This window comes from Pecten maximus, unplaced genomic scaffold, assembly GCF_902652985.1.
Source record: "Pecten maximus unplaced genomic scaffold, xPecMax1.1, whole genome shotgun sequence".
Lineage (NCBI taxonomy): Eukaryota > Metazoa > Mollusca > Bivalvia > Pectinida > Pectinidae > Pecten > Pecten maximus.
This window is the reverse complement of record NW_022979901.1, coordinates 1-23,064: the sequence shown is the minus strand read 5'-3', so window position 1 is coordinate 23,064 and position 23,064 is coordinate 1. Positions and strand designations below refer to the sequence as shown.

Here is a 23,064-nt window from a genome sequence, read left to right as displayed (position 1 = left end):
ATTTGGTCGCTGAATCCGGAAATGTAGAGTGTTTTCAATCAATAGCTGATTTAGCTCTAAAAGATATGAATGAATCAGAAAAAGAAATATTCATGGAGAGTCTATTAGACAATGATGGTTGACAGTTTTACATCATGCATGTTTGAAAGGAAACAAAGATATTTGCTTGTACTTAATCGGAGAATATCCTAGATTGCTTTCCAAAAAAGACCGACGTGAGCAGCATTGCCTTCATTTGGTCGCTCAATCCGGAAATGTAGAGTGTTTTCAATCAATAGCTGATTTAGCTCTAAAAGATATGAATGAAACAGAAAAAGAAATATTCATGGAGGGTCTATTAGACATTGATGGTTGGACAGTTTTACATCATGCATGTTTGAAAGGAAACAAAGATATTTGCTTGTACTTAATCGGAGAATATCCTAGATTGCTTTACAAAAAAGACCGACGTGAGCAGCATTGCCTTCATTTGGTCGCTATATCCGGAAATGTAGAGTGTTTTCAATCAATAGCTGATTTAGCTCTAAAAGATATGAATGAATCAGAAAAAGAAATATTCATGGAGAGTCTATTAGACAATGATGGTTGGACAGTTTTACATCATGCATGTTTGAAAGGAAACAAAGATATTTGCTTGTACTTAATCGGAGAATATCCTAGATTGCTTTACAAAAAAGACCGATGTGAGCAGCATTGCCTTCATTTGGTCGCTCAATCCGGAAATGTAGAGTGTTTTCAATCAATAGCTGATTTAGCTCTAAAAGATATGAATGAAACAGAAAAAGAAATATTCATGGAGAGTCTATTAGACAATGATGGTTGGACAGTTTTACATCATGCATGTTTGAAAGGAAACAAAGATATTTGCTTGTACTTAATCGGAGAATATCCTAGATTGCTTTCCAAAAAAGACCGATTGAGCAGCATTGCCTTCATTTGGTCGCTATATCCGGAAATGTAGAGTGTTTTCAATCAATAGCTGATTTAGCTCTAAAAGATATGAATGAAACAGAAAAAGAAATATTCATGGAGAGTCTATTAGACAATGATGGTTGGACAGTTTTACATCATGCATGTTTGAAAGGAAACAAAGATATTTGCTTGTACTTAATCGGAGAATATCCTAGATTGCTTTCCAAAAAAGACCGATGTGAGCAGCATTGCCTTCATTTGGTCGCTGAATCCGGAAATGTAGAGTGTTTTCAATCAATAGCTGATTTAGCTCTAAAAGATATGAATGAAACAGAAAAAGAAATATTCATGGAGAGTCTATTAGACAATGATGGTATGACAGTTTTACATCAGGCATGTTTGAAAGGAACAAAGATATCTGCTTGTACTTAATCGGAGAATATCCTAGATTGCTTTCCAAAAAAGACCGATGTGAGCAGCATTGCCTTCATTTGGTCGCTAAATCCGGAAATGTAGAGTGTTTTCAATCAATAGCTGATTTAGCTCTAAAAGATATGAATGAAACAGAAAAAGAAATATTCATGGAGAGTCTATTAGACAATGATGGTTGGACAGTTTTACATCAGGCATGTTTGAAAGGGAACAAAGATATCTGCTTGTACTTAATCGGAGAATATCCTAGATTGCTTTACAAAAAAGACCGATGTGAGCAGCATTGCCTTCATTTGGTCGCTGAATCCGGCAATATAGATTGTTTTCAATCAATAGCTGATTTAGCTATAAAAGATATGAACGAAACAGGAAAAGAAATATTTATGGAGAGTCTGATAGACAAGTATGGTACGACAGTTTTATACCATGCATCTGTGAAAGGAAACAAAGATATTTGCTTGTACTTAATCAGAGAATATCCTAGATTGCTTTACAAAAAAAACCGATGTGAGCAGCATTGCCTTCATTCGATTGCAATATCCGAGTGTTTTCAATCAATAGGTGATATAGCACTAAAAGATATGAATTTTTACACCATGCCGGTGAGAGAAGGAAAACAGAGATGTGTCTGTATTTGATCAGTGAATTTCAATGGTCGTTATCCAAGCGAAGTCAATGTGGCAGTCACTGTCTCCATTATATTACACAATCGGGTCAGATAGAGTGCTTTAAATCTGTACTAGCTCTAATTCTGAAGGGCAAGGATCAGAAAGAGAGAGAGTTCATTTTAGATTTAAAAGATAGCAGAGGAAAGACTTATTGGACAAAGCACGTGCAAATGGACAAACAGAAATGTGTTCTTACTTGAAAGTTCAGTTTCATTTTCCGGAACATCATTTCAATTACGCGTAGCTTTGAATAAATGGGGACCGCGGTGGCCGAGAGGTTAAGGTGTCCTGACACTTTATCACTAGCCCTCCACCTCTGGGTTACGAGTTCGAAACCTAAGTGGGGCTGTTACCAGATACTGACCGTAGGCTGGTGTTTTTTCTCCGGGTACCTCGAAAATATGGAACGTCATTAAATGACCCTGTCTGTTAAAAGGACGTTAAGTTAAACAAAAACAAACCTTGAATAAATACGTTATCGTTTCCATACCGTCACATTAAGTTCTGATGAAATATTTGATGGATAAGATTTATAATAATCCTACGCTCAAATGCTGTGATTAAGCTTCATGAGTGATAGCAGCGATGAACGTTACCATATTATATATATATATATATAGTAATAATAATAAAAAACACAAACCAGAAAATCACAAGCGCTTTCACATGCTTTGAGAGCAAGCTCTTCAGGTGTAATAAATATATGTGTAGCATGGAAAACTGAGATCAATGACTCAAAGGCATATTACATTAAAGTTGCATATAGAGACATACAAGATATCGTGTTGAGGGGTTGACAGTGTACATTACAATGGGACGATACAGTAAACCTGTATATAGAGACACACCGGATACCTGTGTTCAGGAGTTGATAGTGTTAATTACAATGGGACAATACAGTAAACCTGTATATAGAGACACACCGGATACCTGTGTTCAGGAGTTGATAGTGTACATTACAATGGGACGATACAGTAAACCTGTATATAGAGACACACCCGATACCTGTGTTCAGGAGTTGATAGTGTACATTACAATGGGACGATACAGTAAACCTGTATATAGAGACACACCCGATACCTGTGTTCAGGAGTTGACAGTGTACATTACAATGGGACGATACAGTAAACCTGTATATAGAGACACACCCGATACCTGTGTTCAGGAGTTGATAGTGTACATTACAGTGAGACAATACAGTAAACCTGTATATAGAGACACGCCCGATACCTGTGTTCAGGAGTTGATAGTGTACATTACAGTGAGACAATACAGTAAACCTGTATATAGAGACACGCCCGATACCTGTGTTCAGGAGTTGATAGTGTACATTCTATAATTGGTACAATTGTTGTAGTTCTTGATATAATGGTACATGTATATAATAAGTTTATAATCAGTGATATGTTGATATAATGGTACATGTATATAATAAGCTTATAATCAGTGATATTGATATAATGGTACATGTATATAATAAGTTTATAATTAGTGATATATTGATATAATGCTACATGTATATGATAAGTTTATGATCAGTGATGTATTAATACAAAGTGTTTTAGTGAGACATGAGATATGAGACACATGTATATTGTTTATAAATGACATCAAAGTAACACGAGAATGTATAAATGCAATTGAGTGGTGTTATTCAGCTCACAGAGCATTAAATAATTAATACAACAGTAATTGTCTATAGGAATTAGTATATTATAAGAATAAACCATTTCATTTGATTTACTAACATTATTCAATAAGACAAAGAGTCAATTTCTATTTGTTTCTGTAAATAGCCATATTTTTATGCAAATATTTATGTGAAATTACCCGTCAAGTTTATATTTTTGTGTGTATTCAACCACACGAGAGAAGTGTCAATTACTCAGTGTGACAAAAAAAACCTGCTAATTGTTTTTGTAACTAGATCATGTTACTTATGTTTATAATTTTATGTAGATAATACTTGCCATGTTTATATTTTTTGTATTCAACCACACGCGAGAAGGGTCAATTACCCAATGTGACAAAAATCCTGGTAATTGTTTCTGTAAATAGATCATGATTCTTACGCAAATATTTATTCGAAATAATGACTCGCCAGGTTTTATATTTTTTGTATTCGACCACACGAGAAAAGAGTCAATTTCTTATTGTTTCTGTAAATAGATATGTTTCTTATGCATATATTTATGTGTAGTTTTGACTCGCCAAGTTTATATTGTTTTGCATTCAACCAAACGTGAGAAGAGTCGATTTCTAATCGGGTTTTTTTTAAAGATCATGATTCTTACGCAAACATTTATGTGAAATAATGACTCGCCAAGTTATATATTTTTTGTATTCAACCATACGAAAAAAAAGTCAATTTCTTATTGTTTCTGTAAATAGATTATGATTCTTATGCGTAGTTATGACTCGCCAAGTTTATATTTTTGTATTCAACCACACGTAAGAAGGGTCAATTACCCAATGTGACAAAAATCCTGGTAATTGTTTCTGTAAATAGATCATGATTCTTATGCAAACATTTATGTGAAATAATGACTCACCAAGTATTATATTTTTTGTATTCAACCACACGAGAAAAGAGTCAATTTCTTATTGTTTCTGTAAATAGATCATGTTTCTTATGCAAATAATTATGTCAAATTATAACTCGCCAAGTTATATTGTTTTTGTATCAACCACACGAGCAAAAAGTCAATTTCTAATTGTTTATGTAAATAGATGATATTTCTTACGCATATATTCATATGTTGTTATGACTCGCCAAGTTTATATTTTCTGCATTCAACCACACGAGAGAAGTGTCAATTTATAATTGTTTCTGTATATATATTATGTTTCTTATGCATATATATATATGTGTGTAGTTATGACTCGCCAAGTTCATATTTTTGTATACAACTACACATGAGAAAAGTCAATTTCTGAATGTTTCTGTAAATAAATTATGTTTCTAATGTACATAATTATATGAAGTGTTGAATCGCCAATTTAAGTATATTTTTTGTATTCAACCACACGTGAGAAGAGTCAATTACGCAAAGTGACAAAAATCCTGGTAATTGTATCTGTAAATAGATCATGTTTCTTATGTATATATTCATATGTTGTTAAGACTAGCCAAGTTTTATAGTTTTGCTTAATTCAACCAAACCAGAGAAGAGTCAATTACGCAAATTGGCAAACATTCTGGTAATGGTTTCTGTAAATAGGTCATGTAACTTATGTATATAATTTTATGCAGCTAAGACTGGCCAAGTTTATATATTTTTGTATTCAACCACACGTGAGAAGAGGCCATATTACCCAATGTGACAAAAGTCCTTGTAATTGTTTCTGTAAATAGATCGTGTTTCTTATGCAAATAATTATGTGAAATTATGACTCGCTAAGTTTGTATTTTTTTGTATTCAACCACACATGAGAAAAGTCGATTTTTAATTGTTTCTGTAAAAAGATGATATCTCTTATGCATATAATATTTCATATTTTCATGACTCGCCAAGTTTATATTTTGTGTATTCAACCACAAGTGAGAAGAATCAATTACGCAATGTGGTAATTGTTTCAGTAAACAGATCATGTGTCTTATGTTTATATTGTGTTGTTATGACTCGCCAAGTTTATTGTTTCTGTAAATAGGTATTGTTTCTTATGCATATATCTATATGTAGTTATGACTCGCCAAGTTTTTTGTATTCAACCAAACGTGAGATTATTGTTCTACCATTAAATACGGGTAAAGAATGTATCCGTATTTAATGGTTCCGACTTTTGTTGTAAATACTGTTTTTATTTTTTGCATTCGACCAAACTCCAAGCAAGTGTAATTGATAAAAATCAAGTCTATGAACATGATGATTGCAATTATTATCGTATACATTAGACTCGCTAAATACATATGTAATAATTGCTTGTCGAAATGATGTAAATCAGACATCATGGACGTTATCTCCCCTGCGTGTTCCGTGAGATTGTGTAAATATTTACACTAATCAAAATTGAAATTATTTTTTATTAATGGTGTTTCTATACGTAGTAATTGTATTGTAATCAATTATGTCATTTTTATTTGCAGAACATTGGTAATTTCTCTTGACCTTTTATTGTTGATTACGTGTTCTGTTAATGTTCCAAGAGATATTTCGTATGTTATCTCATAGAAAATAACACTTGGTTACTAACTTACGAAATTATTTCTGTTTCTGATACATATTACCTATATGTTGTATATATATATATAAGTATGACTCACAAAATTATGTTTGTCTATTTCATACACTGGGTGTTTCTTAAATAATTAATTTTGCCATTGTTTGTACGCAGAGTGCTGCTTTTTGATTGGTTGAATTTTTTTCATACCACTATGAAAAATATACCGAGAAATGCGCGAAAAATGTGACGTCACAATACGACAATTGACGTTGCGTATTTATTTGAGGAAAATAATCCCATGTAAAACCAGTAAAATTATAAATAAAACATGTTTTTAATTAGATACTTATTTTCAAAAATTAATTATAAGCGTTGATGTCTATTTTTTTAGGTTCATAGGGGTATGAAAACAAATTTGGTTGCAAACTTCTGTAAGAATCCGACAGTTTGCAAACATAATTTTTTTCATACCCCAATGAAACAAATAAAAATGACGTCAATGCTTAAATAATATTTGTTATATCATTTTTGTGGTGGTATTTGTGTATAATGTTTAAACTTTGAGATGTCTGGCTTTATTTTCAAATACACTAAATCACTGTTTTGTTAATTTCTGAAACAAAGGTAACCTATATATATATATCTTATGTAAAACATTTGAGGTACATATAACTGTAAATATTTAAACTTTTATTGTGATTTATTATATAAAGAATTCGACATATTTAAATAGATATGATCAAAACAAACTTTTTATTACAATTCATTATATAAGGAACTGAGCATATTTGAAAAGATATAATCAATCTCATTTCTTATGACGTTTTGTTTCATCAGGAACAGTACATGTTTTAAAAGATAGTACCAGTCATAAACTTCAATTATGATTAATTTTATAAGGAACCGGACGTATTTGAAAAGATATGGTCTGTCGTAAAATTTGATTTTGATAAATTTTATTAGTAACTTGACATATTCAAAAAGATTTGATCAGTACGATCGTATTTTATATTTTTTTCATGATATCAGGAAATGAGAATGTTTATAAAGATACGGTCAGTCCTTAGCTTTTATTATGACGTATTATATAAAGAACTCAGCATGTTTGAAACGATACGAACGGTCTTAAACTTTTATTACGAAATTATTATATCAGAAACTGGACATGTTTGAAAAAATATGAACGGTCCTAAACTTTTATTATGATTTATTATATAAAGAAGTGGACATGTTTGAAAAGATATGAACGTCCTAAACTTTTATTACGAAATTATTATATCAGAAACTGGACATGTTTGAAAAAATATGAACGGTCTCAAACTTTTATTATGATTTATTAAATTAGGAGCTGGACATGTTTGAAGATATGAACGGTCCTAAACTTTTATTACAATTTTATATAAGGAGCTGGCTACTTTGAAAAGATATGAACGTCCTAAACTTTTATCACGAATTATTAGTTAAGGAACTGGACATGTTTGAAAAAATATGAACGGTCCTAAACTTTTATTACGAAATTATTATATAAGGAACTGGACATGTTTGGAAGAATATGACCGGTCCTAAACTTTTATTATGAATTCATACAGGGAACTGGACATGTTTGCAAAGATATGAACGGTCCTAATCTTTCATTACGAAATTATTATATCAGGAACTGGACATGTTTGAAAAAATATGAACTTTCCTAAACGTTTATAACGATATATTATGGAAGGATCTGGACATGTTTGAAAAGATGTGACCGGTCCTAAATTTGTATTATGAATTCAAATAGGGAACTGGACATATTTGAAAAGATATGAACGGTCCTAAATTTGTATTATGAATTTATATTAAGAGCTGGACATGTTTGAAAAAATATGAACTTTCCAAAATTTTATAACGATATATTATCGAAGGAACTGGACATGTTTGAAAAGATATGACCGGTCCTAAATTTTTATCAAGATTTATTATATAAGGGACTTGACATGTTTGAAAAGATATGACCGGTCCTAATTTTTTATTAAGATTTATTATATAAGGAACTGGACATGTTTGAAAAAATATGACCGGTCCTAAATATTTGTATTAAGATTTTTTTATATAAGGAACTCGACATGTTTGCAAAGATATGAACGTCCTACATTTTTATTAGGATTTATTATATAAGGAACTGGACATGTTTGAAAAGATATGACCGGTCCTAATTTTTCATCTAGATTTATTATATATGGAACTGGACATGTTTGAAAAGATATGACCGGTCCTAAATTTTTATCAAGATTTATTATATAAGGGACTTGACATGTTTGAAAAGATATGACCGGTCCTAAATTTTTATTAAGATTTATTATATAAGGAACTGGACATGTTTGAAAAAATATGACCGGTCCTAAATATTTGTATTAAGATTTTTTTATATAAGGAACTCGACATGTTTGCAAAGATATGAACGTCCTACATTTGTATTAGGATTTATTATATAAGGAACTGGACATGTTTGAAAAGATATGACCGGTCCTAATTTTTCATCTAGATTTATTATATATGGAACTGGACATGTTTGAAAAGATATGACCGGTCCTAAATTTTTATCAAGATTTATTATATAAGGGACTTGACATGTTTGAAAAGATATGACCGGTCCTAAATTTTTATTAAGATTTATTATATAAGGAACTGGACATGTTTGAAAAGATATGAACGTCCTAAACTTTTATTACGATTTTATGTAAGGAACTGGACATGTTTGAAAAGATATGAACGTCCTAAACTTTTATTACTATTTTATATAAGGAACTGGACATGTTTGAAAAGATATGACAGGTCCTAAATTTTTATTAAGATTTATTATATAAGGAACTGGACATGTTTGAAAAGATATGAACGTCCTAAACTTTTATTACTATTTTATATAAGGAACTTGACATGTTTGAAAAGATATGACAGGTCCTAAATATTTGTATTAAGATTTATTATATAAGGAACTGGACATGTTTGAAAAGATATGAACGTCCTAAATTTGTATTAAGATTTATTATATAAGGAACTGGACATGTTTGAAAAGATATGAACGTCCTAAACTTTTATTACGATTTTATATAAGGAACTGGTCATATTTGAAAAGATATGAACGGTCCTAAATTTCTATTATGAATTTATAAAGGGAACTGGACATATTTGAAAAGATATGAACGGTCCTAAATTTCTATTATGAATTTATAAAGGGAACTAGACATATTGAAAAGACATTATCAGTCCTACACGTTTAATACGATTACATTTATCTATATGGAACTTGGCATATTTGAAAACCTATGAACAGTCCAAAATATGAACTACGACTTATCTTAACAGGAAGTGGACATGTTTGGAAAGATATTATCAGTCCTAAACTTTTAGATTTAGACTCGTATGAAAGAATATTTCAATATTTTGCACTCGTGCTTCGCACTCGTGAAAATATCGATATTATGTCATACTCGTGAAATATATGTTATATTCAACGGGAAACCATTCAATACCCTCTATATAAATCAGGGTCACGATACTATATATAAAATTTCGATCGTCCTTACGATTTCAGTTTTAAAGAATTAACATCAAACTTCACGTAGTGGAGATTCACACGTTGAACGAGTTTTTGTTTCAAGGTGCCAAAGTCAAGGATAAAGGACATGGTTACTATCTATCCATAATCTTACCACTCTTGAGATTTAATTTAAAAGATTTATATCACATGGTCAAGCACACCTCGAACGAGTTCGTGTTTCAGGGTGCAAAGTTTAAGGTCACGGTTGCAATATATATATATATACATACATAGCTATATTACATTTTCAGCGCCTTACTGACTATATATATTTCCAGAAAATACAATTGCTAGGATGATGTGTTATTAGATACTATTTGATGCATAACAAGGTTAACTGTTTTTATCTGGCAATAAGCTATGCATGTATTCGTATATTAAGTCACTGCTATACAATGTACATAGTAATGATATGTTCTTGAATAAGCCTTATGAAGCACAATGTTATAAAAGAAAAAAAAAAAAATTCGGTTTTTGAAATGTGAGCAATCGACAAAAGTTCTAATAAATATGTTAAGAAGAGGTTTGAAAGTAGTTTTGAATTCAGAAGTAGATTAGCACATTCTGAATAGTAGGACTTGTCAGTGACGGTAAAGAACGAAATTATAAAACCCCAGTATTTTTATTTTATTTATTTTTTTTTTTTTTACTTCCGTGATATATATTTTTTCTAATTACAAATGCACTTGTTTAATTGATAGGAATTATTAGTCCCTATAATGAAATTTATAGTGTTAACTTGTCAATTTTGGGCTAGGGTTACGGCCTAGCTCTAGCCCTGTTTTAAGACATTCACATTATCTAAGATAACTGAAAGATTTTTGTGTTATTTTATTTTTTTTTTTATTTTTTTTTTTTTTACAAGATTCTGTATCTATATGAAAAAAATGTAATGTATGTTATATTTTTTCATACAATGGTAAGAAAATTCTTGTTTGTAAGACAAGAATTAAAGATGAATTTTTATTCTTATTTGAAATTACATTAACGGTTTTTAATATTTTTTTGTGTATTTATGTTCTATGAATATATTTTATAGAATGACTATGATTTACTATTTATGTATATTTATATTCTATAAATGTACTTACTTGAATGGCTTATATGATAATCTATGTTTTGATTTTATATTCTATAGTACTTATTAGTAAAAATATCAGCCTAATTTGATATTTGAGGGTTTTTGCAATTCGGTGGCATTTGACATGTTTTGAAGACATGAAATTATGCTGTATTTGTTCATAAGACAAACGAAATGTAAAATATCCATAATTCAATAAATACTAAAATAAATGATAAATTTTATGTTCAATACTGGACATAGATAAATAACAAGTACTATAAAGTATATATACGACCATAAGATAGATCATGTCGTGTAGCCTATTTAAGACATTACGATATGTACAATATTTTAACTGTAACTTTAAAATGTTAAAATAAAGATTTTGTAATATCACTCTTGATTACTTATTCTTAATTAATGTCATTTCATCTCTAAAACATTTGTTCGTCCATTATATCGTATCAAAACGAAGCATCTACAAAACATATCCTGAATGTAACAAAGTTAGTTGATGTTTGTACAAGAGTATAATCACATCAACTTCTACACCGCATTACAATTTTACGCTCAGTATGTATAGGTTAAAGCAAAACAGTCACACTTTACCACTTCCGAAGTAAAAGTACTGTTTGGACCATCAGTCAACGATAAAGGATGAAAGGTCAAGGATAAAAGGTGAAAGGTCAAGGATATAATGAAGGTGAATGACAAAGGAACTAGGTCCAATTGGCATTTGATTGCATATTATACAAATTATATCAGCAGGCAGAAAGGATATAAATTCATCGACTTCATACGAATGTAGTTACATATTACGGCTGCTGGAAAAACGTAAACATTTTCATCGTTATGGTATTTTGACCTCGGATCATTTCACTATGCTTCAAAATACCATGCTACGCTGGGTTACCTACTTGCCAAACAGCAGTGTGATATGTTTTTTTCACTCTAGAAGTTAAACGAACGCTTTTGATATATTTTCAACTGTAACCTTGAAAATAGGTCAAGGTCATATATATGATGAAACTTCATAGTGCTTTCGGTCTTCTGGAATTCAAAGTTAATAAAAGGTATCTACTATATGTGAACTGGCCTTAAAAATAGGCAAAGTTTGTTTATTCTGGAACTTTTGGGGATTTAATTGAATTTAATTATCAATGATCTAGATTTTATAACACTTGAGAAAATAATTCACATTTTTTTTAAAGCACGTTTGATAAATGCAACATTGAACATAAGGCAAGGTCATTCACATAAGGAAACTTCATAATATTCCATCATTAGTACAGCTGATATAATATCAGCCCTCTGGGTTTCTGGAGCTTCAGAAGAATATTTTAAAGCATCGTAGAAACTTTCCTGTACCTTAGCTATATCATAGTTAAATAATAGTACCAAGTTACTTATAGTTTTCTAGAAGAAGTTGACTGACTGACGATCAGTAATTTATCATTCTTCTCTCAATGATTGCAAAAGCTCACCGGCAGCAGCAATCACACTATGCATTTATTTTCTATGCATGTGTAAGCTTGTCATTTTGAAATTGTATGTCACATAATATCGCTCGTAGACCTCTAATGGATGTATAAACCAAATAAGAAGGATGTGGACTTACAAGCTTTTCAAAACATATCTCCAAAATCTTTAAAAAGGGTTTTGTGCCAACAAATTAAGTCCACTAAATGGTAAAATGCAAAACAAAAATCACATTTTTTTCTGTATGATTTTGCCATAACATCACCCCTAGACCTCTAATGAATGTATAAACCAAACTAGAAGGGTGTGACGTGTATACTTTTGGACATAGAAGCTTTCCAAAAACTGATCCCAAAAACTTTAAAGTGGGGTGGGACGGCGACGCCGACGCCGGGGGTACAGCATTAGTTCACAGTTACTCGTACCTGGTGAGCTAAAAATTAAATGATTAAGACAAAACTCCATTATAAAAATAATCCCTCCGGTTTATTGTTAACAGTTTAAAAATATGTGAATGATACCAAGACAATAACAAAGTCGAACTTCCTTCTCACAAGATCATTAAAATCTACAAAAAACATACAGGTGATATGGCTTCCGTCTCCACAAGGTCATTAAAATCTACAAGAAAATACAGGTAATATGACCTTCTATATTGCTTCTTTAACACTGACTGCTTGAAGTGTCACCGTCTCCACATCGGTTTCGCTTAATCACTATTTCTTTGTGAACATTGTCGATCGGTCAAATTGTTTTTAAAATGTATTTTCATTGATTAAGCAACAATGTTAGCCTTTATACATAAACAATACCAATTGTTGGTTTTAAACAGAAATGACATGTCCCCTTAAATTAATGTACAGATATATATCAAAATCCATTATGATAAGGAAATAAAGGTAATTTTACTACAAAAGTTTTCCAAACAAATATTATTGTGTATTTTTTTATGTAAACAAAACTTGTGTTATCTGAATTCCTGTATCAACCAGAACTAAAATACGGATTGAATAAAAACATACCTGTACAGTAATATTCTAAAACTAATTTAAAATTATAGCTAAAAATCACTTTCAGTAGGTATAATTATTACATGAAAGATATTTCAGTAATATCAAAAGAGCTCAAGGTAAAATGATACTTGTCTAATCTACTATTTCTCTGGTTAGATGTCAAATATACCCCGACTCACTCTCTACATTCCATAACTAACACCCATCGAGCGCTGAAACATACTGTCCACCTCCTACAACATCTATAACTATCTTCTTATTCATGCCGTCAAATTAAAACATTTACAAATATTTCCATTCTCTGAAGCTTTGGTGAGCAATAGCAGACATGTTCAAATCATTATTTCAAAATAAAAAATAGATTTTTTCGAAACAATTAATCACAATATTTTGCTACATTTTCTGAAAAATAAAAAAAACAAAGCTTATTCACAGCATTTCTTATGTAATAAATACTGACCATATATGTAATTTATAAACTTAAAATTTGTCAGCATGTAGGATGTTAAATGAAAATTTTAAATATTCCATAATTTTGGTAAATTATACTGAGAATATCACAAAAAATAATTTCAATAGTCCCATATGACTTATTTCATTAGCTTGTATGTATGGAGTAGTCTCCCTTTAATCGGACAAGTGGAGATTTATTTTTGGTGTCATTCATCATGTGATGACTGACACGGTTTAACTGTTTTGTTACTAACAGCTCTTTGTAATACAATAAAGGTCATAACAAGAGTAGCCTCCCTTAGATGGAACAGTGACGTTTTAACAACTTTGCCCTGACTAAGCTACTCCTTAAATAAAGTTAGATGTACATTAAGCTCACATATTCAAGTGTTCTTCAACATGATAATATAAAGATGACTCATTTTTGCTGGAGAAAATAGAACGAAACTGCGGATATTTTATAATTTTTTGATGTTGAAATCCTCCTTCAAGGTTATCCATCGGAAGAGGTTGTTAGTAGGTATGTTTAGGGACAAACAGGGATTCGCTGGCTGCTGAGCTTCCATCTTCTCCATTGTACTGACCCATGGCTGCCAGTCCATTCAGCTACAGAAAAAAGATGATAATTTTATCAATTGGATACTGGATCTTGTGTACAGCGAAACCTGACTTTACTGACACTTAACTTTGTCAAATCTTTTATACAGAGACATATGAGTTTACTGACACCCGAATTTAATGACATCATGTAATATACAGATAAACCTAACTTAACTGACACCTATCTTCAAAGACCTCATGTAATATAAAATAAAACCTGACTTTACTGACACCTGACTTAACTGATACCTGTCTTTACTGACACCTGTCTTTTATGACATTCTATGATCTACAGTAAAACTGATTTAACTTACATCTGTCTTTAATGACATACTGTAATATACAGTAAACCCTGACTTAACCGACACCTGCCTTTAATGACATCATGTAATATACAGTAAAACCGGATTTAACCGACATTTATCTTCAAAGACCGCCTATAATATACAGTAAAACCTCACTTGACATCTATCTTCAAAGATATTAAGCCCACTTATCACTTACTTTTGAAATTAACCATCAATAGGACAGATATGTGACATATCGTAATTATCCTGTGCTAAGCAAGCATCTTACTTACTTTTGCTCGGTTAATGAGTGTGGCTTGAGCATTGGCCAGATTGCTGTCTTGACCTTGCCAAGCTTTAAGGACACTGGCTTGGAGGGCTCGGCCGAAGGAGAAGCTAAGTGGCCATGGCTTACGTCCTTGGTATTGGTTTATGGCATTAAGGTTTTCAGTGGCACTAACTTCGGACTGTCCACCAGATAAGAACGTGATACCTAGAGAAGATGAAATTGACAGATATCTTGTTATCCTTTCACTCATCACAACAACGGGAGATGATCAATGTATCCCAACAAGGAGAGAAAATTAGTACATCACAACAAGGGAAGATAATCAGTGCATTAAAACAAGGGGATATAATCAGTGCATCACCACAAGGGGGTAATCAGTGCATCACAGCAAGGGGAGATAACCAGTGTATCACAACAAGAGGGGGTAATCAGTGCATCGCAACAAAGGGAGATAATCAGTGCATTAAAACAAGGGGAGAAAATTAGTACATCACAATGAGAGATAATCATTGCATCACAAGAAGGGGAGATAATCAGTGCATAACAGGGGAGATAACCAGTGTATCACAACAAGGGGAGATAATTAGTACATCACAACAAGGGGAGATAATCAGTGCATCACAACAAGGGGAGATAATCAGTGCATCAAAACAAGGGGAGAAAATTAGTACATCACACGGAGAGATAATCAGTGCATCACAACAAGAGGAGATAATCAGTGCATAACAAGGGGAGATAATCAGTGCATCAAAACAAGGTGACATAATCAGTGTATCACAACAAGGGGAGATGATCAGTATATCACAACAAGGGGAAATGATCAGTGAATCACAACAAGGGGAGAAAATTAGTACACCAACCGGGAGATAATCAGTAAATCACTACAAGGGGAGATAATAAGTACATCACAAGGGGAGATAATCAATACATCACAACAAGGGGAGATAATCATTACATAACTACAGGAGGAGATAATCAGTGTATCACATCAAAGAGAGAAGATATAATATACGAAGGGAAGCAGATTACCTGGTACTGCGGCAGGCACAGCTCGGATGAGAGCTTGGACGGTGGCACGAGTATTATCCTCAGGTTTGTATTTCTTTGCGCAAGACTGACCAGCGGTCACCATGTTTGGTTTAAGAAGAGTCCCTTCGAGGTAAACATGATGGTCTGAAAGAGCCTTGTACGTAAAGGCCAGAACCTGGAACAGACAAATTGACATGAACTTTATGGTATAAAATGCTTCTACCCAAAGAGAGTAATCAAAGTTCTATTGTGATATATTTATTTATTGTGTTATGTTTATATGTTTATAGAGACTAATCACAGTTTTATTATTTTGGATTCTAAGCCATAAAAAAAAGTAAAGAAAGTCTAAAATGATGAACTCAAGGTCATAAAGAGTATTATCAGAAGTTTACTATGTTAGACTCCAAATCATACAGAGTAATCAGAATTATAATTATAATGTTAGACTCTAAACCATAGAGTAATCATAATTGTATAATGTTAGACTCCAAACCATACAGAGTATTCACAATTCTATAATGTTAGACTTCAAACCATACAGAGTAATCACAATTATATAATGTTAGACTCCGAACATGCAGGGTCGTCACAATTCTACAATATTAGACTCAGAAACCTGTTAATGTTAAAATGTCTGTGCTGTGTTAAGTTGGCTAACATTGGACATTCAACATTCAGCTGAATGTCGTACGTCGAACTGGCTATTTTGAATGTTGAATGTAATACGTTCAACTGGCGCGATATTCAAATTCTTAGTGTTGTATGCTATATGCTCTGTGCTGGCTCGCTATATAGATTTTGCATTCTGAATATCATATGTGGAATGTTGGCCCTCTTCACACATCTTGGTCATGAAATGATCTACTTTCTGTGAGCGCACTCTTATCCCATAATATAGCTAAATTCAGATCTTGAAGACATTATTTGACACAACACAGCAGGTTCGCCCAAAAATGAAGGACAAACTCCTTATGTTCCTAGCCATAAAATGTCAGAAGGAGTTAAAAAATAGTTTCAGATGAAACCTGTTCTGTGACTTTCTGTGCAGTTTTCAGATCGTGGTCTCAATCCCACAACACTTTAGGTTCTACGATGGGCACCAGTCCATTCTGTAGGCAAAGAAGAGTCAATCTAATAATATATATATATATAAATGTTCATCAATTAAAAAAAGAAAATATTATAATGTGTGTTTATCTTACTCTTTTAAATAATATACATAATAAATTTGATATACATATAATTTACTCACAAAACACCTACACAACATTATAACTATGTATTTCTCCAAAATCAACCTGAACACATGATATTAATGTGTTTCCTCTGATATTGCGCTGTTCATAAACACCATTCTGAGCTAACATACAAGAGTTAATTCTCTTTGTTCCATCACTCTCATGCTGCATTTTCATCAATGTTCGCTGTATTTGTGTGTTAGTGTGAATACTCTGTTGTGATTGGTCCGTAAGTGTTGTGGATTAGATAGAGTGCAGTCAGATAGATTTCCTGTACATTGTTATATATAGCATCTACATTTGTATATATATTAGTACAAACTATCAATCGCATATCCAGAATCCGTTATTTTGTACATGTTGTATGTCCGTCACCGGAAGTTGTTTCTATGTTCAGTTTTTGGAGAAAATAAAAATAAAATTACCCAGACTGACAGAAACATATGTTAGACTTGAATCTACACCTCTCAGAGCTAGTCCCTAACAACATTGCCACAAGTATTCTTCAGGTATATCTTCAGGGTTAGATTTGGATTTTTAAAGATCAGAACATAATCAGTATGTAGGGGTTAGATTCATATATTTAGGTTGTAGGTATAATGACTTTCCGATTCACAAGAGTACTACCTCCCTTTATTCCATACTGTCGGTAGATGTAGTAAATAAGCTTGACAACAACTAGCAGAAGAGAACTATAAACATGTACATTATTATATCCAAGTTGCCTCCCCTGAAATAACCCTAGTGTACTAGACTAGCCAAGGTGTCACCACCAACAAAGCAATGTGACTGTATCTTTTGTGCACCTTACTTTTAATGTGTCCCAGTAAGTAAGAATTAAAACACCACACAAAATTGTCAATATTAAGAAAATTACACAAAATAAACATAACAGTAAATAAGTTGTCACCTATTAAAATTGAACTTACTTTTAAAGCTAAGAGATCCCAGTGGAATCTTGTATTGATGCCTACCAATGAATGATATGATTGGATCTATGGAAGACATATTTCCTCTAAAATGATATCAAAGGGAGTCCACATATGAAATATAATAAAGATCTCTCAAGAACTCTCAAAATGGATTAGAAACTGATACGAGATTAACTTACTTATCAAATTTGAGAAAGATTCATGGGGATCTCTTCTTTTCACAATTACAAAACAAACTTGTGATCTTTTCTCTTCGTGCACAACCTAAGATCAAGACAAACTTGCATATGAAATTTTAGAGATATTCATGAAATACTTTCAGTGAAGGGGTTTTCAGAAGAATTTCTTACAGACCACAGACAAATTCGAACTGACCTGCATCTGATTGTGGCGGGCTAAAAGTAATTTATAAACTTAATTTCACCAAGCGCACTGCCACTGGGCATTTGTACATCATGATTTCAAAAGACACAAATCCAGTCAGCTTATGTAATACCTACCTGCTGACAGATACTGGCGTAACGGCGAGAACGTTTCCATATTCAAACATGCCCTTTCTCCGTGGTGTGTTTTTACCAAACTCCATTTTGCGAAGTAGGTGCCATCTTTGTAGTACTGGGCACATCTCTCACCAAGGTCATCCAGACCTGAAACCGAAACACCATAATCAAATGCCTCATACTCTCATAATGCAAACTGGAATTGAAAAAGAAAAGAGGTTCAATAGGCCTTTATCACCCCCTGAGATGAAATGCTTGCTGTAATATGGAGATAACAATGAAATCACATGTAGGTACATGTATTTACATTGCTGTTGATTTTTCAAAAGTATTCTATACTGTTTGAGAAAAACAAAATAATAAACTTCCCTTAAAGCTAAGAGGGCTACCAACATCATTATATATTTATGAGCAGTTATGATAAAGTTTGAGATAGATAGCTATGCTGAGGCCTGCTTAGTAATGCTGCGAATTCATTTATATGAATGAACATTCGGATCTTTATGATTTTATCAAACTCATTACGTTTGCAAATAATTTCTTCAATGGTACAGACATCAGTTATCCTATCACTGCATACAAATAATGCTAGCGAGCCAATCAAAATAAACAGATGTATATCAATGTGCAATCCCCCACAATATGGCTTGTACAGCGACCAATTATAATGTTACCATCCTTGGTAACAATTAGACCTAAAACTGAAAATTTAACCTTATGAAATAAATAAAATCTGAAACATATGTGTAAGTTATCATGTAATGATAACTTACACATATACTGAGCATGTAATACATGCATATCAAGTGACTAAAGCAGTTCCACATCAGCTGATTGGCACAAAAATCTTGACCTGTCTATAAAGGCAGCCTGTTTATAGTGAACGTTTCTGGCCTCTCCTTGAGCGGTCTTTATATTCCATCTGTTATAATAAAATACACTCCTACTGTTTTGTCATTCTTAGTTGGGGATCTGTTGAAGGAATAATACATACATCCCATCTTTTCTAAACATCATTCACCCGTAGTGTAAATATATACAATGTACACATTAAAATCTGTTTCTGATTCCCATTACTTGTCCTCTATTCTTTTGCCACAGTTTATTTATTGCCAGTGTCATTCAATATAGTCGGGTTGTTCCATAATAGACGGTGGTAGTTATAGACCAGTGGTAGTTATAAACATGTATCATATGTAGACAGGTGTAAGTTATAGAAAGGTGGTAGTTATATATAGGTGTTAAATAAAGACAGTCGGTAGTTGAGGACAAGTTTAAGTTATAGACAGGTATTTGTTTTAGACAGGTGCTAGTTATAGACAGGTGTGATATACAGACATATCTTAGTGACAGTTACAGACGTGTTATTTATAGAAAGGTGTTTGATTTAGACAGATATTAGTTATAGACATGTGTTTGATATAGACAGGTTAGCTAAAGACGTGTTTGATATAGACAGGTCAGCTATAAACATGTGTTTGATATAGACAGGTCAGCTATAAACATGTGTTTGATATAGACAAGTTAGCTATAGACATTTGTTTGATATAGACAGGTCAGCTATAGACGTGTTTCATATTAACAGCTGCTAGCTATATTTTACCCCTTTATTTTGTCTATCAAGGTAATTTAAATATCCCAGTAATTCATCCATTCAGGTAATTTACATATCCAGGTAATTTACATATCCCAGTAGTTTACCTATCCCCGTCGTTTGACCGACGGGACGTATTAAATCCGAACATAAAATGAAAACACATATCAGGCCTACAATTTCGAAGGTATTTTCATCTTGACCGAAATATCGGTAATAGTATTACGGAAATGAAAAGTTTTGGAATGTTGTATATACCGTTTTCGTCTTTCACAAAAGAATCTTGGCTTCATTCCGGACAGGTTTGTAATTGGTCCTTAATTTCGGCGGCTGTCTTGAGATCTACGTTTGTTGATAACAGAAACGGAGTAATACAAAAGGTATGTCGTCATCATCATCTCCGACTTCCTCATTCGGGTACTTTAATGTGATGAGGTCTGCGAAGGGGAAGCCAGCCAGCATGAAACATTTCTTAATTACGATACATTTACAAACACGTAACATTATGGGTATAAATTGACAATTAATAATACATGTATACCTGTGCGGCAATTACAACTGTATAATTACTCGTCGGGGGCCCCTGAAGCTACCTCTACCAGGGAAACGATTTACTAGTATACAGAAGAAATAGGGCCGGAATATATGGGCGGATTACATAAAAGACAGAGTCCGGATTATGCAGAGTCTATTTACTATAAATAAAGAAGGGAATTCTCGGGATCGAATTACTTTGCCGGTTTTGTCAAATATCCGGATTGGACATAGTCCGGTTTGGACAGAGTGCACTGTATTAAATTCAGAGCGATAAAGTTTCCTATGTTAAGCATTTTTCACAACGAACAATTAGTTAAGGGTAAATAAATACTCGGTGTTTTGTAGATATAAAACAAAGACTCTATATTGTAGATCGAGAACGTCACATAATAGTTCACCCCTGTCTACCGAGTTGCATTCTAGAGTGAATGTCGGAATTACGGTTCATAAGTTATTTTTTATGAACAAGCTCGAGTGTTGTAGCGTTTAAAGTTACGGTCCACTTGTGTCGTGATTGTTGTACATGTTTAGAATACGGTTTGGCAGCTTGTGAATTGTATTTTTTTAAAGTGTTGGGCAATTAGGCATTTGAAATACATTTACACTGCTATCTAACTGTGTTTATATCGTATGAGAACTATATTTGAGCTTTGCAATTATCTTTCTATAACTTTTTTCATCGGAATTGGTACGAACTCTATTCGCAAAGTATTTCAAATTAAATGATACACAAATCACATTCATTTTTTTTTTTCAAATTATCTTAATCATACAGAAGGGTTTAATATCTTTACGTCTATACACCCTTTTTTGCCCAGACAATCTGCCATCTCATTAATGCAAAATTAAGTCATAATAACTAAAGGATACCTTCAATCTTAGATAATTTCTTTTCATCATATGTCATGAATTTACCATTATTTCTCATTCTGGGCCAATATGAAATGCTATACTATATTAATTGTAGGCGCCTACTCGATGTTCCAAACTATTTGGAATGGGGAATCTCATTTGACATTCACTTGGTATATCTTTTGTGTGTTATATGTACAGTCCATTTACCTGTCCTTTGTAAATCAATTGACATGTCTTTTTGGGTGTCTTTCATACAATCCAGACTCAGTCAAGGCAACGCTTGGGTGTGTTGCTGTAGTAAACCCGATACAGTGACTTTATTACCAAAATCGGTCGTTAATGATAGTCTGAAGTATTACGCATTGTACATATAAAGTATTGAAGAATTGCATAGCTTCCCCAATTTGGCACCCGCCACGTAACCCTAGGCGAGACCCACACACCTTTTTATGTATGTTTAAATTTAAGCTTGATTAGATAACTACCCGATGTGTTGTAAGCAAACAATTTCTTTAAACTGGAGACCGTCACATTACCTGTTATATTGAAGTTTTGTACGACGGCTTCACGGTTAATTAGTGAGATACTATTTCATAGGTTATAAGTCAAGGTGCTGCATTGTAGTTTTAAAATTACGACTCCTTGTGCAATCGTTATTATCTGACACGTTTATCAGGTGTTTTGTCAGCTTTAAGGAAGCTCATTAGGATAAACTACAGGTTATTACAGATCAAGACATATCGTAGTAAGATAACCATACTGAATGGTATTTGAGATATATACAAACTACAGGTGCCTGTTGATTCAAGACAAAATAATAAATTTGATATACATATAATTTACTCACAAAACACCTACACATTGTTGTTATAACAATGTTATAACATAAAACTATGTATTTCTCCAAAATCAACCTGAACACATGATATTAAAGTGTTTCCTCTGATATTGCGCTGTTCATAAACACCATTCTGAGCTAACATACAAGAGTTGATTCTCTTTGTTCCATCACTCTCATGTTGCATTTTCATCAATGTTCGCTTAATTTGTGTGTTAGTGTGAATACTCTTTCGTGATTGGTCCGTAAGTGTTGTGGTTTAGATAAAGTGCAGTCAGATATATTTCCTGTACATTGTTATATATATCATATACATTTATATATATATTAGTATAAACCATCAATCGCATATCCAGAATCCGTTATTTTGTACATGATTTATGTCCGTTACCGGAAGTTGTTTCTATGTTCAGTTTTTGGAGAGAATAAAAATGGAAGTTACCCAGACTGACAGAAACATATGTTAGACTTGAATCTACACCTCTCAGTCCCTAACAACATTGCCACAACTGTTCTTCAGGTATATCTTCAGGGTTAGATTTGGATTTTTAAAGATTAGAACATAATCAGTATGTAGGGGTTAGATTCATATATTTAGGTT

At 32.6% G+C, this 23,064-nt stretch overlaps 1 protein-coding gene and 1 pseudogene across 1 annotated transcript; one reads left to right on the top strand and one right to left on the bottom strand.

Moving 5' to 3' along the window:
• Window positions 1–911: 911 nt before the first annotated feature.
• Window positions 912–6,597, top strand: LOC117319287 (serine/threonine-protein phosphatase 6 regulatory ankyrin repeat subunit B-like). The gene is given in 2 exon segments (XM_033874118.1): window positions 912–1,318; window positions 1,321–6,597. Coding segments are annotated over 2 exon segments (981 nt in total). The 5' UTR covers window positions 912–999; the 3' UTR covers window positions 1,983–6,597.
• A 6,162-nt stretch (window positions 6,598–12,759) lies between these two features.
• Window positions 12,760–18,786, bottom strand: LOC117319286 (annotated as a pseudogene).
• Between the last annotated feature and the right edge of the window lie 4,278 nt (window positions 18,787–23,064).